The 15184-nt window shown below is 47.5% G+C and overlaps 1 protein-coding gene across 2 annotated transcripts in view; it reads right to left on the bottom strand.

The window, feature by feature from the left end:
• LOC147685146 (uncharacterized) overlaps positions 1-9418 on the bottom strand; it is a 693800-nt gene extending 684382 nt beyond the window's left edge. The window contains exon 1 of one of the 2 annotated variants that reach the window (XM_086941067.1): positions 8905-9418. In XM_086941067.1, the coding sequence (XP_086797193.1) occupies positions 8905-8928 (24 nt within the window). In that variant the 5' untranslated portion in view covers positions 8929-9418. The remainder of the gene's footprint in view (positions 1-8904) is intronic. The other variant, XM_086941068.1, reaches the window with a different exon arrangement.
• Positions 9419-15184: the final 5766 nt, after the last annotated feature.

Below are 15184 nucleotides of genomic sequence, written 5' to 3'. Positions count from 1 at the left end.
TTATGGGAAACAAGCATTGGCAAAGCCAGTAGGTCCGAAATTGGTGGTCCGCTTTTTTAGTTTTGTCAATGTGTGACTTGTTTTGGCATGGTTTTTGTAAAACCTTATTGGTGTGGGAGCTGCCGGGTCCTCACCATTATAACAAACATTGGCAAAAGCAAGAAAAGTTGTTTTTGGTCTCAAAAAAGCACATTACTGGCACAGAACAAAGCTACTTTGTGTGCCAATATACTCCTTGTGAAAGTGCAGAATGCTGGCATTCACAGTGAAGCCAGCCGAAAGAGAGAGACACAATTTAAATATACACAAAAGGTCTTGATTAACGCCAGACCAAATTAGGGCCCAATTATTAAAGTCTCAAAAGTGCACCCATTGTATATGTATTTGCATTAAGTGCAGCTATATGGCTTTCGTGAATTCCCAAGAATTTACAGAAGTAGGACACGAAATAGTACTCCTAGAAGATATTTGTGAACTGCATTTTAGCATGAGCAAATTTGCGTGCGTAGATTTGCTCATGCGTAAATCTGAGTGTTTGCAAGTTCACTTTCCCTTCAACCACTTTATCCCAAGCTCTGGAAAAGGTTTACGTCTGCCTTTGTCAGGAGAAAAACTCCAATATGTCTCAGTATTGGAAAAGATTAGAGAAAAGTTATTGAAAACCCTTATACCATGTAAGTTAGTAGGTTTGCACATACTCAAAAGGGCATTCTAACCCTGGAACTGTTGCTTAACACTACCTTCAGCCACAGTATGTAGATCTGCAGAAACGTGGCAACATAAGTATTCAAACATTACTATGGTATGAGCCATGACATAATCAAAGAGGCTATATCAGAGGTCTTATATAATGAGATTGCTACCATAATTGGTCGCCTCTATACATTGCACCAAATGGGACAAGTGGATTTTGTTACAGGGTAAGTAGATTTATGAAGCAATATGCCCCGTGGACTAGTAGATATTTTATTAAATTCCACACCTCTGCAACACGAACATTGTGTTGTCCGCATTCAACAATGTACACATAATTTGTCCTTAGTTCCAAGATTGCATGCGGGCCATCAGTGACTGGATGACCAATCATTGCCTAAAGCTAAACTTAGGAAAGACTGAGATGATTCTTTTTGGAAATAATTCCCAATTTTGGCCCCATCCAGCTGGCCACTGGAGATGGGAGGACTCCCAAACCCAGTTAAAAAAGCTAAGAACATAGGAGTCGTGATCAATGCCAGTCTGATTTTTGGTAATCAAACCAATTCAGTGGTCTCCTCCTCATTCAACACCTTGAGGATGATCAGGAAAATTCTCGCTTTCATTCCCTCAGATATCGAGAAAACCATAATCACAACCCTGATGTTGAGGGAAAAAATGGACTACTGCAATGGGTTGTTCATAAACTTGCAAGAATAGTATCTCAACAAACTGCAAACCCTGCAAATTGAGGTGGCCAGGTTGCTCCTGGGAATTCCCAGATTTCAGGCAAACAAACTATCAGAGGGCTTCAGCGGCTGACAGTTAGGAAACGCATAACATTCAAGGCACTCAGTGTAGCTTAGAAGGCTTAGCATGATATCAGCCCTGTATTCCCGGGATAAGCGTTCACATTGTATGAACTCACTAGAAATCTATGGGGACAAAGAAAGCTGTGGTCTCTAGATTCAAGGGAAGGAAATGGGGATGAAGCAGTTTTGTCACCAGAGCCACCAAGACTTGGAATCTGCTCCCACCTCATATCAGGACTGCTACTTCCTTGCCTGCCTTCAGAAAGGAGCAGAAAACATGGCTTTTTAATAAGTAACCTTTAACTAGGGCTTCATCCAGTTGTGCTCAAGCCGTTTGCTATCGCCAACACACCTCAGGGTATACGAGCGCTCTATAAATTGATTAACATAACATATATGCAATGGAGAGGTTGCTCTCAAAAGTTTGTTATCCTTTATTGCTCGGCTGTTTAACTGGGCATCTGTCCTGCATTAATAAGGAGGCTAACAGAAATCCAAAGACTGACATATGGGTAAGAATAAGTTTATTAACCCCTTCACTGTGGCGGCTATTCCACCACAGTGCTAAGGGGGCGGGCTGAAGAGCGGCGGGCGCATGCTGGTGACGGAACTGCTCCGTCACCAGCGTCGGTTGCGCTGTGCTTATGACGGAGCGGTTCCGTCATGGCCCCGCCCGCTCAATAGAACGCTCAGCGCAGGCGCGGAATTCGCGCCGCGCATGAGCGGCGGGCAGGCCATGACGGAACCGCTCGGTCATCAGCACAGCGCCACCGCAGCTGATGACGGAGCGGTTCCGTCATCAGCACTTAAGGGGTTAATGTAAAAGCCACTGTCAGACAAGGCTAGGTGCAAGTACCCATATAAACAGACAAAAAACCAAATGGATTAAAGCTAAGTTGCATTTGTGCCCATTCTATTCTGTTTCTACATTTAAGATCTACCTGCATTTTTAAACGAATTAGATCATTTATAAAGCGCACAGCTACTCAAAAGAATGTCCTGGCGCTAATGGCCCCCATCTATCCTGCGAACACACCTAGCTGCAGAGAAAAACAGGTTTTAAGCAGCATCTTAAAGTGAATGAGTCAGTTGCGGAATAACCAGGTTTTGAGCAGCTTCTTGAAAAACGCGAGGTCCGTCAGAGTTCGGAGGGACAGCGGAGGTAGATTCCAGGATTGGGTTCCCAAAAACCTAAAAGAACTACCTCCTGACTGGGCGCTGTATATTCTAGGCATGGAGGCAAGGCCCACTGAGGATGACCTCAAAGTTCTCAATGGCGCTTATATGGAAACTCTACTTCTGAGATAACCCGCGCCACCGCCTTGCAGAGCTTTGAAAAATAACACCAGCGTCTTAAACCTTATCCTCTTTTTTACTGGCAGCCTGTGTAGTGCCTTGAGGTGCGGGGATATGGGAATCCTGGGCTTAAGCATAAGTACTGTTCTAGCATGTGCATTTTGGGGCACCTGCAGGCGATTGAGAAGCCATTCTGGGAGGCCGAGGTAGATTTAAAGCCCTACAACTCCTCCATCGCGGACTGTCTCAATGGTGATTTAATTTTCTGCAGAGCACATGATTTTATTCAACTCCACTCAGTCTGGGCTATAGTAGTTAGCTGGTTTACAGCTAAACGGCAAGCTTAAAGATTATTTACAGTAAAACAAAACTAACGGGCTCCCATTCACCCAGGAAAACACAGAACAGGAAGATGGCTAATGGAAAAATACTTATTGGAAACAGTTCTAGCATGTCCATATTTATTCAAGTCAAATTTGCACAATAATTGCTATATACTAAAATGACATTTGAGGGTTTGCTGAAGTGACACACACTTAAACATGCGGAACCGATCCATTTAGATTACTTTTTTATAAGAATGCTCCAAAAGCAAAATCTTATGCTGTTGTTGCTATAAATACTGTTAAAAACAAGCACTGGCGTTGCCAATAGGTCTCGCATTAGGAAAGTGCGAGCTATTGGTATTGTAAATGACAATTATTTTTTAATATGTGTTTGCATTGAAAATATATAAATTAATGGCATTGCTATTTACAAAGCCAATAGCTTACACTTTCCTAATGCGAGTCCTATTGGCTATGGGAATGCTTGTTGTTAGCCAGCAAGGACAGTGCTGTTGTGGTGCTGAGTGATGCTGTTATGGTGCTCAGTGATGTGGTGGTGTATTAAAGTGATGTGGTGGTGTCCGTGAGTGATGAGGTGGTGTCCGTGAGTGATGAGGTGGTGTCCGTGAGTGATGAGGTGGTGTCCCAGAGTGGTGTGGTGGTGTCCCTGAGTGGTGTGGTGGTATCCCTGATTGATTTTGTGGTGTACATCAGTGATGTGGTGGTGTCCCAGAGTGATGTGGTGGTGTCCCCGAGTGGTGTGGTGGTGTCCCCGAGTGGTGTGGTGGTGTCCCCGAGTGGTGTGGTGGTGTCCCCGAGTGGTGTGGTGGTGTCCCCGAGTGGTGTGGTGGTGTCCCCGAGTGGTGTGGTGGTGTCCCCGAGTGGTGCGGTGGTGTCCCCGAGTGGTGCGGTGGTGTCCCCGAGTGGTGCGGTGGTGTCCCCGAGTGGTGCGGTGGTGTCCCTGAGTGGTGCGGTGGTGTCCCTGAGTAGTGTGGTGGTGTCCCTGAGACACACAGGTGGGGGGAGGGCAGCCGATCTGGGCTGACTCACCGGCCACCTAAATTTACACTAAATATTAGTGTATTGGGAAGAAAACTGTTTTTATTAAAGATTTGTCAAATAAGATAGCATCGTTATTAGGAGCACCGCCAGTGCGGGAGGAACATTCTATTTACAATGAATCGGCTCTACGGCAGGTGTAGTATTGGCAATGAAACGTAGTGTTCCTTGATGCGCGGAGGGGGCTTTTAAGATACTGCAGGAGTCTGCAGGGGGGGCGCCGTGAGCTGGAGGTCTTGCGGGGGTGAGCGAGGGCTGAGGGGAAGGGTTATGACTGAGTCTGGGTAGTTAGAGGGGGAGCTGGGTAGTTTCCTAGGGTTATAGTGCGATGGCATCTGGTGTTTTGAAGGGTCCATGAAGAAACGGCGGAGTTCTGTGGTGGTCGGGATGAGGGGATGTGGCGGACAGTAAGGGGGTCTGCAAGGACCGGAGGAGAGGGCGAGCAGGCCGGGACGAGAGAGCTGCAACGCGAGGATGTGGATGCCGGGGGGGGGGGGGGGGGGGGGGGGGTTGGTGGGAGTCTGCGATGATCAGGAGCGGGGGAGGGGGGTCCTGGGGGCTTTGATGTGAGAGATAAATTAGGGGCGGGGTGGACTCTGGCAGGGGAGGGAACATGGCCTGGAGAGAGGCCGAAGGGAAGCCGGATGGGGGCGGGAGTGCAATTAACATGGTGTAAACGGTCCGAATTCAACGTAATGTGGGGGCTCTGTGGTCTCTGTTCCTCACAGAGTCTGGGTAGTTAGAGGGGGAGCTGGGTAGTTTCCTAGGGTTATAGTGCGATGGCATCTGGTGTTTTGAAGGGTCCATGAAGAAACGGCGGAGTTCTGTGGTGGGCGGGATGAGGGGATGTGGCGGACAGTAAGGGGGTCTGCAAGGACCGAAGGAGAGGGCGAGCAGCCCGGGACGAGAGAGCTGCAACGCGAGGATGTGGATGACGGGGGGGGGGGGGTTGGTGGGAGTCTGCGATGATCAGGAGCGGGGGAGGGGGTGAGGCTGTGGGGAAAAAGCCATAATTGAATGTTCTGTGAACGTGCATGGGTGAGAAAGTGAGATCTGCCCTCTGTGACTGAAGCCTGCTGTTTGGAGGTAGGGAGGGAGGGCGCGCGGGGAGGCTGAGAGATACCGGAAGAACAAATACATGATTGGAGAAAAGGAGGGAGGAGAGCACGACGAAGAAAACAACAGACATCACGAGAGAGAAAAAGTGGGGAAGACTGAGGAAAAATTGAACCAGGGACGGACCGCCACAAGCTGCGAGGTCTCCGGCTCTGTCACTGCCCTTCTGCTACGACGAATGTTGCCATACCATGCTCTCAGGGCGGAACTGAAGTGCATGGCTGTGGTTTTAAGATACTGCAGGAGTCTGCAGGGGGGGCGCCGTGAGCTGGAGGTCTTGCGGGGGTGAGCGAGGGCTGAGGGGAAGGGTTATGACTGAGTCTGGGTAGTTAGAGGGGGAGCTGGGTAGTTTCCTAGGGTTATAGTGCGATGGCATCTGGTGTTTTGAAGGGTCCATGAAGAAACGGCGGAGTTGTGTGGTGGTCGGGATGAGGGGATGTGGCGGACAGTAAGGGGGTCTGCAAGGACCGAAGGAGAGGGCGAGCAGCCCGGGACGAGAGAGCTGCAACGCGAGGATGTGGATGCGGGGGGGGGGGGGGGGGGGTTGGTGGGAGTCTGCGATGATCAGGAGCGGGGGAGGGGGTCCTGGGGGCTTTGATGTGAGAGATAAATTAGGGGCGGGGTGGACTCTGGCAGGGGAGGGAACATGGCCTGGAGAGAGGCCGAAGGGAAGCCGGATGGGGGCGGGAGTGCAATTAACATGGTGTAAACGGTCCGAATTCAACGTAATGTGGGGGCTCTGTGGTCTCTGTTCCTCACAGAGTCTGGGTAGTTAGAGGGGGAGCTGGGTAGTTTCCTAGGGTTATAGTGCGATGGCATCTGGTGTTTTGAAGGGTCCATGAAGAAACGGCGGAGTTCTGTGGTGGGCGGGATGAGGGGATGTGGCGGACAGTAAGGGGGTCTGCAAGGACCGAAGGAGAGGGCGAGCAGCCCGGGACGAGAGAGCTGCAACGCGAGGATGTGGATGACGGGGGGGGGGGGGGGTTGGTGGGAGTCTGCGATGATCAGGAGCGGGGGAGGGGGTGAGGCTGTGGGGAAAAAGCCATAATTGAATGTTCTGTGAACGTGCATGGGTGAGAAAGTGAGATCTGCCCTCTGTGACTGAAGCCTGCTGTTTGGAGGTAGGGAGGGAGGGCGCGCGGGGAGGCTGAGAGATACCGGAAGAACAAATACATGATTGGAGAAAAGGAGGGAGGAGAGCACGACGAAGAAAACAACAGACATCACGAGAGAGAAAAAGTGGGGAAGACTGAGGAAAAATTGAACCAGGGACGGACCGCCACAAGCTGCGAGGTCTCCGGCTCTGTCACTGCCCTTCTGCTACGACGAATGTTGCCATACCATGCTCTCAGGGCGGAACTGAAGTGCATGGCTGTGATTGCGTGGAGAGAGAGGGGAGGTGCTGGTGTGGGAGGGGGAGGCGGAACTGAAGTGCATGCCTGTGATTGCGTGGAGAGAGAGGGGAGGTGTGGGAGGGGCTTGCATGCGGATTGGGAGAGAAGCCTGATGGGGGCTGGAGAGCCTGGTGGGTGGGCGTGAATGAGAGGAGGACTGGGCTGGGCTTGCATGCGGATTGGGAGAGGAGAGAAGCCTGATGGGGGCGGGAGAGCCTGGTGGGTGGGCGTGAATGAGGGGAGGACTGGGCTGGGCTTGCATGCGGATTGGGAGAGAAGCCTGATGGGGGCGGGAGAGCCTGGTGGGTGGGCGTGAATGAGGGGAGGACTGGGCTGGGCTTGCATGCGATGCGCGTGCATGTTGACGGGCACTGCATGAAAACCGCGGGCTGAAAGCCCTTTGGTTTGACGAGAAAATAGCCGACTTGAATTCTCCCCATTTCCCATTCCTGCGGAATGGTAAAGGCTCGACCTAAAAATATTTGGAAGATACACTTGGCATCAACTTTAACAATAACATGATTTAAGCTAAAATCCAAATTTAGATTTGTGCGCAAAGGGCTGTTAGACAATTTCTGAAAACGGCAGGGCCACTGGAATTATATGGCATGGGAGGACCAAATTATGTGGCAGCAGGGTTAAATAAATTACGAAAGGCAAATTGTGAGGCGTAATGCAGGATATTTTGTGATAGTATTAGTTCATGGTTTTGTCATTTTTGTAAACGGTAACGTTGTCTGGGAAAATGTATCACCTCATAAGTGCCAACAAAAAACAGCAATAAACAACTGAAAGGACCAATCAGCATTTATGAAAGGGCCTTCCACTGCGTGGGAACACACATTGCCACGTTTTTGTAACTTTTGATCCGTGCGAGCCAGAAATGATTTTTTAATAAAACCTGTAGATTATGGAGCAGGTGATTAATTAAGTGGCAAATGTTGCAAATCCATAACTATAAGGAAATCGCCGTAGCAACGCATGGTTTCAGTAGGACTGGAAAAATGGATACTGGAGCCATGTCATGAGAAGCATCCTACTCACAAACTGTCGCATATGAAAGGGGGCATACCCCAAAGTATTATCTTTGAAAAAGGTACAGCATGCCTCGAGCCACCCGTCTTTAGAATGCATAACAAATCTGCATAAATCCGTATAACAGGTTAAAGAAGGGAAACCATTACCTTTTAAACTATCTAAACGTTTGCAAATTTAAGAATTCGAAAGCTGGTCTACATTATAAACAATGTCTTCGATTGAAATATCAATTTAAATAATACAAATAAGAGACGCAATGGTTTCTTTAAAATAAGGAGGTCAAACTCTCACCAAATGTCAAATTTAGCTGGAAAATTAAATACAATAGAGGGGGGAGTGCAATTATTTACTTTTCTGAACATGTTCAAAATCATCAAATAAACAATTCTCAAATTGTGCGTTTTACAAAATATAAAACAAGTGTAAATCAGAAAGAAAAAAAAAACAAACACCTTGTTAAAGGCTTGAAGAAACTCAAAAACGCCCAGAGTTTCGCTAGAACATACAATAATGACAAACTGAAAAATTGGCTTCAGGTACACCCTGGTGGCGAAGAGCTTACAATCTACTTCACATTCAATGTTCGAACCATAATCCATTCTCGTTTTTCGGTAGTTTAAGACATATCACGTCAATAATAACTCAATAAAAACATTGAACTATAATCGCAATAACAGCAGATTGATGTTTCGCTTCAACTCGGGGTATCCAACAGTCTGAGATCCAAACGTACATTGCACGAAGCCGCACGTATCGAACTATCTCCGCCTGCCATAGACGACAGTAAGAGTAGCGACTGACTGTTAATAGCTCCACACATAAAATACTCACAAAGAGATATTAAAGAAAACCATGCATGTGATAAGTCAGGAGGGTCACTTTGACGGCCAGAGTTCTGGCCGAGAAAGCTCTCTGGGGGCCTCCACCAAAGCATCTGGCAGAGTTCAACAACTGCTGTCTGACACAGATCTTGCAAAATAAATAACAATACGCCTTTTCAGTACACATCAAACAAACTCAAACGAAACACTCTTCCTTGCCCAAACAACAAAAGCGGCCCAGATATAGCATAGAAAACAAGGAACTGCACAGAGGCAGAACAGGAGCGAACGCTTCACTTTCACAAGTCAGAGACGCCCGGGTTGGTATACAGACTCCCCAATTCCTTACCTTCTCCGACTCGCCTCCAGCCATCGCTGCTTCGGGTTTCTGTCCCCCCCAAACTCGGGTACCAATTCAAAACGGCCTCATCTGGGTGGCGAAAAAAAAGATAAACACCCCTTAAAACCCCCCTCGGATGAGGGGGTACCAGCGTCCCCAAAGCAGACTTGCTGGGCCCTGCTCAGGGTTGAGGGAGGGGGTGTGACGCTGGGAGGGGGGCAACCTTCCCGAACTTAAGGAAGTCTAGCTGGGGGAGAAATGGGCTCGGATCCTACAGGAACCACCACCACCACCAAAAAAAAAACCAAAACAAAATCATTAGCTTCCCTGGGTCGGGCAAAGCTCTGCCCTTCCGGGTTAAAAATGTCTCGTTGCAGCGACGTGCCACATCTGGACGAGCTGCGTTATTTTTTAAATATCTCCGAGTCTCCCCTCTCCCTCGCTTGCTATGCACACGCAGAGCTGTGCAGGCCTCTGTTACAGAACCTGCCCTGCCATAACCAACAGTGCACCACTGGGAAATGTAGTCCAGCCCTCAGGAAGCGGAGGTGCCGCCCCCTTGTCTGGGGCTCCAATACTACAGGTCCCAGCAGCCCCCGTTCCCACTGCTGCGCAGCCCACGGCGCATCCGAGACCCAGGCCCCCACTCTCCGATGCACGCGGCGCACTTGCTCTCGTTTCAAATTCCGAGCGCAGTGCATCGTGGGATTTCACAACCTCCCCGTTGGTAGGGACAGGTCAGGCGGACTAGGGTTCTCTGGTCGTAAACAATAAAACCGAGGGGCGATTTACAGCAATAGTCGCGTAATTTCCGTTAATTTTACATCGGAAGAGTAAAGCGAAATGACTCCGGCGTAGTTAACATTTCGTGCAGCTCCTAATATACGGGTGTAAACAAATTATGAAGAGTGACACATTTCACAGTGTGTCCAAAACTAATACGTTTCCCTGATCAAACGTCGTGAGTAGATCATTGAAGCCCAGTTTTACTTTGCTTTCTGATAATTCTTTTTATTATTTCATTATGAATTCAGGACTAAAAATACTGGAGTTCAAAGGCCGACACTTGATTGGATGAGGTATTCACACATGGACCTGGGAACTTGAGAGCTGTGTATGTCATAGCTTTCTGCATTATGTACTGAGGGCCTCATTTATGAGGCTGTGTGACGCACCAGTGGCGTAAAAAATGTGCCTTGTTGCGCCATATTTACAAAGTGACGCATCTAGGTAGATGCGTCACTTTGTAAACCCCTGTGCCACATTATTCCTGCGCTAGGTATAATGTATGCAAGGGGGCGTTTTGTCGCAAGAAAGGGTCATGGAAGTGACGCAGTGAAATCTATAAGATTTCACTGCGCCATTTCTTGGCCGCTAATGCTGCAAAATCTTACGCCTACTTCATGGCAGACGTAATACTGACGCAGGCACTTACAACATGGGACTTGCCCATGTGAAAGTACACATTGCTGGAGTTGCGTCACTTTTGCGCCTACAGATACGTCAGAAATACTGACGTATCTGTAACTCCTTGCGACATGATGAGTCATATTATAAATATGATGCATCAATCATGACGCAAGGAGTGCGCACTGAGAAGTGACGCATCGCTGCTTTCACGCAGAGATGCGTCATTTCTCATAAATGAGGCCTTGAGTGCACAGGGCTACCAATAATACCCTGCTTAGGAGAGAGATTTACAAGTTTTCATTGTGCTTATGTGTGATGTTTTCATGTCCCGTGGGCGACAACTTGAGTGACATTTCACATTCAATTTTGATTATTGACTGAAACAGATCTAGCTGAATCAAATATTAATGATTAATGTATTTAATTTAACACAAGCATTGCTATTGCACCTGAAATATACCCAGCGGGAAGATGATGCCTAAGAGGATGGCATAGGGATAGCAGAGTTCTCCAGTTCTGTCAGGTTTACCTTTTCCAAGCTTGAGCATCACATCTTTCCAGTTTTGTCTTTGTATCCTGCTACCCATACTCATGAATTATAATAGAATTAAAGAATGATAATATAATGCAAAATAAAAAACGTGAATGGGATGATTTCGATGGCGCTCAAATCTTCCTGGGAGACTTCAAACTCCACTGGAATGATTGTGATGATGTGGTGGTCAATAGCCTTAAATCCTTCCTACTTGACCTCAACCTAATCCAAATCTGTGATAGCCCTACTCATATCAAAGGAACTACCTTAGATCTTATCATTGGTAAGCCCAACTCCATCCTCCTGGATTCGATCCTCCCAGGTGATGGGACAGACCACTATTGCATCACCTTCCTCATCCTGGAATCGGTAAGAGCAAGTAGAGCCCAGCCTAAGCACTCAAAACAGTTGAAAAGATGTCAACGCAACATCAACTCGCAAGATCTGACTGCTCTCCGAGATAACACCCTCCCCTCCCCCATTGAACACGTCAGATGTCCACGACCTTACGGCCCACCAATACCACTCAATGCTTAATGTACTAGACTTGGTTGCACCACTATATCTCAAAAGAATGTCTTCTACAGGGCTCGAAAAAATTCACTCGACCGCTCGCATTTGTGAGTCAGATTAATTCAGGACGAGCTATTTTTACTTCCTACTCGCCCTTTCTGGCAAGTAGAAAGACGAACTGACACTTGACCTCTGCCCTGAAAGCAGAGGAAATATGACAAGATAGCAAGATTTAAAGGCATCTTTATTGCTCACAAAGTAAATGAGCAATAAAAATACTTTAAAATCTTGTTAACTTGTCACATTTTACTAAGCTTTCTGAGTCAGAGGTCAAGTGCATTTCAGTTAGGTCGAGGAGATTTTGTAGGTTACTAGACCTGCAGGTCTAGTGCATTTTTTATGATTTTCTAGCCCTGCTCTAGACTCTCCAAACCATGGTTTAATGATAGTCTTGATTCCGAAATAAGAAAATTAAGACTTGCAGAAAGGCTGTGGTGGTCCTATCCTTCCCTTGAGCATCTCTAGCACTTGAGATCCCTGGGAAACAGATACAATAAACGTATCAGAAGCTCGAAGGCCTCCTTTTTCAGAACTCAGCTAGACCAAGCAAAAAAACGTTCAGAAAAACTGTTCGAACTCATCAAGTCTCAAGCTAATAGTCATCCTATCCTTTCGTCAATGGGTCAAGGGACATTGCCGAATTCTGAAGAATTCGCTGATTTCTTCCCAGATAAGACTATTAAGAATGAAACTAAATTACGCTCTGCCCATGATGCCCAGTCCACTGATCACCCTCCGTCCCCCAGACTTGGATATCACTAACCCTGCGCAGCCCTACCTCCCCAAAAACAATGCATCCTGGAGTCTGTTCAAAACCGTCAATGAATGCACTATATGCAAAATACTGTAGACTTTGAAACCTTCCATTCACTACAGCGACCCTCTGCCTTCAAACCTTTTCCTGGAAGTTAGATCCTCCTTCCTAACATTGTGGACTACGATCGTCAATGCATCACTTCAGCAAGGTGCTAATTCGGTTTGTCTAAAATCAGGTCAAGTTTCCCCGATTCTAAAGAAACCAACTGCTGATCCCTCCGACCTTCATAACTTTTGCCCACTCTCTAACATCCCCACCTTGGCAAAGCTCCTGGAGAAATGTGTGTGTCCTATCCTCGTCGCCAGTGTTGAGAAGAATTCAAGAACATAGGTGAGTGAGAAGACTACTTTATTTGACCATCCACTCTCCAGAAATAGTTCACTTCACTCAACATTCCAAGATGAGCTCTAACAGAAGATTCCATTAGGGAGAGAGGGGAAGGGGCGGCAGAAGGTTCCACATGAAAGTAAGATTACAACAGTGTGCTTGCCCAACTCTGTAACCACATCGACCATTTCCAACTCCTGGACGAATGCCAATCTGGTTTTCGCCTGGGCCATAGTACAGATTCTGCGCTAACTCACATTGTCGATGATGTGCTAAGAATGTTGGACCATAATGAGACGTGCCTACTGATCCTTCTTGACCTTTCATCAGCATTTGACACTGTCAAACACGATAACCTAACTGACCTCCTGGAACACAGGATGGGGCTGTCTGGGCCTGCACTTAACTGGTTCTCTTTGTTCCTTCAGAATAGATCCCAAAGCTTCAAGGTGAACCAAGCCCTGTCCCATCCTACAACGGTCACCCAGGGGGTTCCCTAAGGTTCAGCACTCTCTCCCATGCTCTTTAATTTTTTCATGGAGCCTCTGACAGATATTCTGAAACCGTCCAGTATTCACTATCACATGTATGCAGACAAAACCCAACTATACCTGAAGATCACCTTCCTGAGGACATTCAGTCCCTCAACTTAGTCCTGCTGGAAACACAAAACTGGCTGACACATAATCACCTGAAAATAAATGCTCTAAAAACGTAATTCCTCCTAATCTCACCGCACAAACAATCTCTGGTCATGGAACAATGGTTGAATCAGCGTACTGCTCTTAACGGTAGACCTCACCTTGTGGATTCGGCATCCTCGCTGGGTATTATATTAGACAAAAGTCTGAACATGCAGAAGCATATCAGTTCCCTCACCAAAGGAGCGAACTTCAAACTCAGCATCCTAAGGAAGCACAAACCCATTCTCCCTGCTCATGACCTAAAGGTTGCAATGCAAGCATTAGTGATCTCAAAGCTGGATCATGGTAGCGCAGCGCTTTGTGGCTTGCCCAGAGTGAAGACGGCTCCTTTTAGGGTGGCCCTCAATTCTGCTGCTAGGCTCATAACTGGCCCAAAAAAATACAACCACATTTCTCCGGACTTGCTGGTCCTGAATTGGCTTCCATATGAACCTCGGATACAGTTAAAATTGCATGCATGGCACACAAAGCCATCCAGTTCAAGACCCAGCTGTACCTCGCTCAGAAACTGGAGCTCTCGTGGTTCGAGAGCCTCCAGAAGTGCCAGCACCCTACTGCTCAAATCAAAAAAATTCAAGAAAAAAAAGACCTATAATCGAGCCTTCTCAAGTATGACTCAGAGGATCTGGAACTCCCTTCCCCCCGAAGTAAGGGTGAACTCTTCCACTGTCCTCTTTAAAAAAGAAGTCAAAGTGCTCCTGATGAAGACATTTTTGCCTCAGTATGGCTTCTCCATTTGATTCTGAGCCATAGTCGTTGTTTTGTGGCCCAGCTGTCTGGCTTACTTGAATGTCGGACATTATAAGACTGTGAATTTTTCGCTTTGTGTTTTGTTTGCTTGCACCTTTATTGCTGCATAAACTGTGAAGCACTCTGATAACGTGGGTGGTCATGTTCACACTATGTAAAACTTTCTAAATAAAAAAAGGAAAGAAAAATACATGCACTACTTGTGCATAAAGTTGTTGCTTTAGAACTATCTTATAAGTAAGTGGTCACAGTGCAATTCTTTCTGCTCCTGTCCTCTGCCAGTACTTAAAACCATCTGCCAGCACATCCTCCCTTCAAGCAGATGCAACTCCAGCCCGATTTAATAGTTCTTCATCCAGACCCCCTCTATCTCAACTCTCTTGGCAGCAGCTGCAGTGCCACCTCAACACTGACCACAGTGCTCTTGCTTGCTGGAGCACTCTCTATTCTGATGAGTCACCTCGGAAAGGTTAGCGCTCACTTCTGACTTTTGGTAAGCTTGAGTTTGATTGCAAGTGATGTTGCCCCGTCTGCAGCGCTCACAACTGCTGCAGCCAAGCTCACGTAAGGCGGCCGCTCGCAGCCTATGCGGTTGCACTCAGGCGGGTGCAGAGTCTCTCACTTGCGGTTGAGCTCCTAAAGTGACTGGTGACTTTCTGCACCTCTTTCTGCGAAATAAGTGTACATTTTCTCCAGATGGGGGTGGCTATAACAATCCTGTCCTTGGTCCTGCATTCAGGTAACAGTGCTTCCTCAGAGTATTCACTTTTCAAATGTGTGACAGAACAAGTCGCAGCACTTCTTGGCATTACTGCGTCATTGCTACGCTACCGCACAGGGTTACGGCCACTCTCTGCACGGCAGTCTTTTTCTAGCGCCCCCTCCTGGTATACGGGATCGCCAGCTCGATACCATGAACAGGCTCCGGCACAGTACAACACATGGCTAACTTCAGTGCAACGCTCTCCTGGTATACAGGATCGCATACTTTGTTTTGCATTTGGGCAATGACTTGATCAGTACATCAGGCGTATCCTCACACCTCACCGAGAGAGTCCACTTGAAAGGGCTCCCCATTGGACCTCACTCCTCCCAACGCGTTCCTCTTCCTCACAGAGCACACTGGTCTTGGCAAGCAGGCTGGTGCTCCAGGGCAGGTGCTGTTGGATTACC

This window comes from Lissotriton vulgaris, chromosome 10, assembly GCF_964263255.1.
Source record: "Lissotriton vulgaris chromosome 10, aLisVul1.2, whole genome shotgun sequence".
Taxonomy (NCBI): Eukaryota; Metazoa; Chordata; class Amphibia; order Caudata; family Salamandridae; genus Lissotriton; species Lissotriton vulgaris.
Note: the sequence above shows the minus strand (reverse complement) of the source record. Positions and strands in the feature narration are given on the sequence as shown.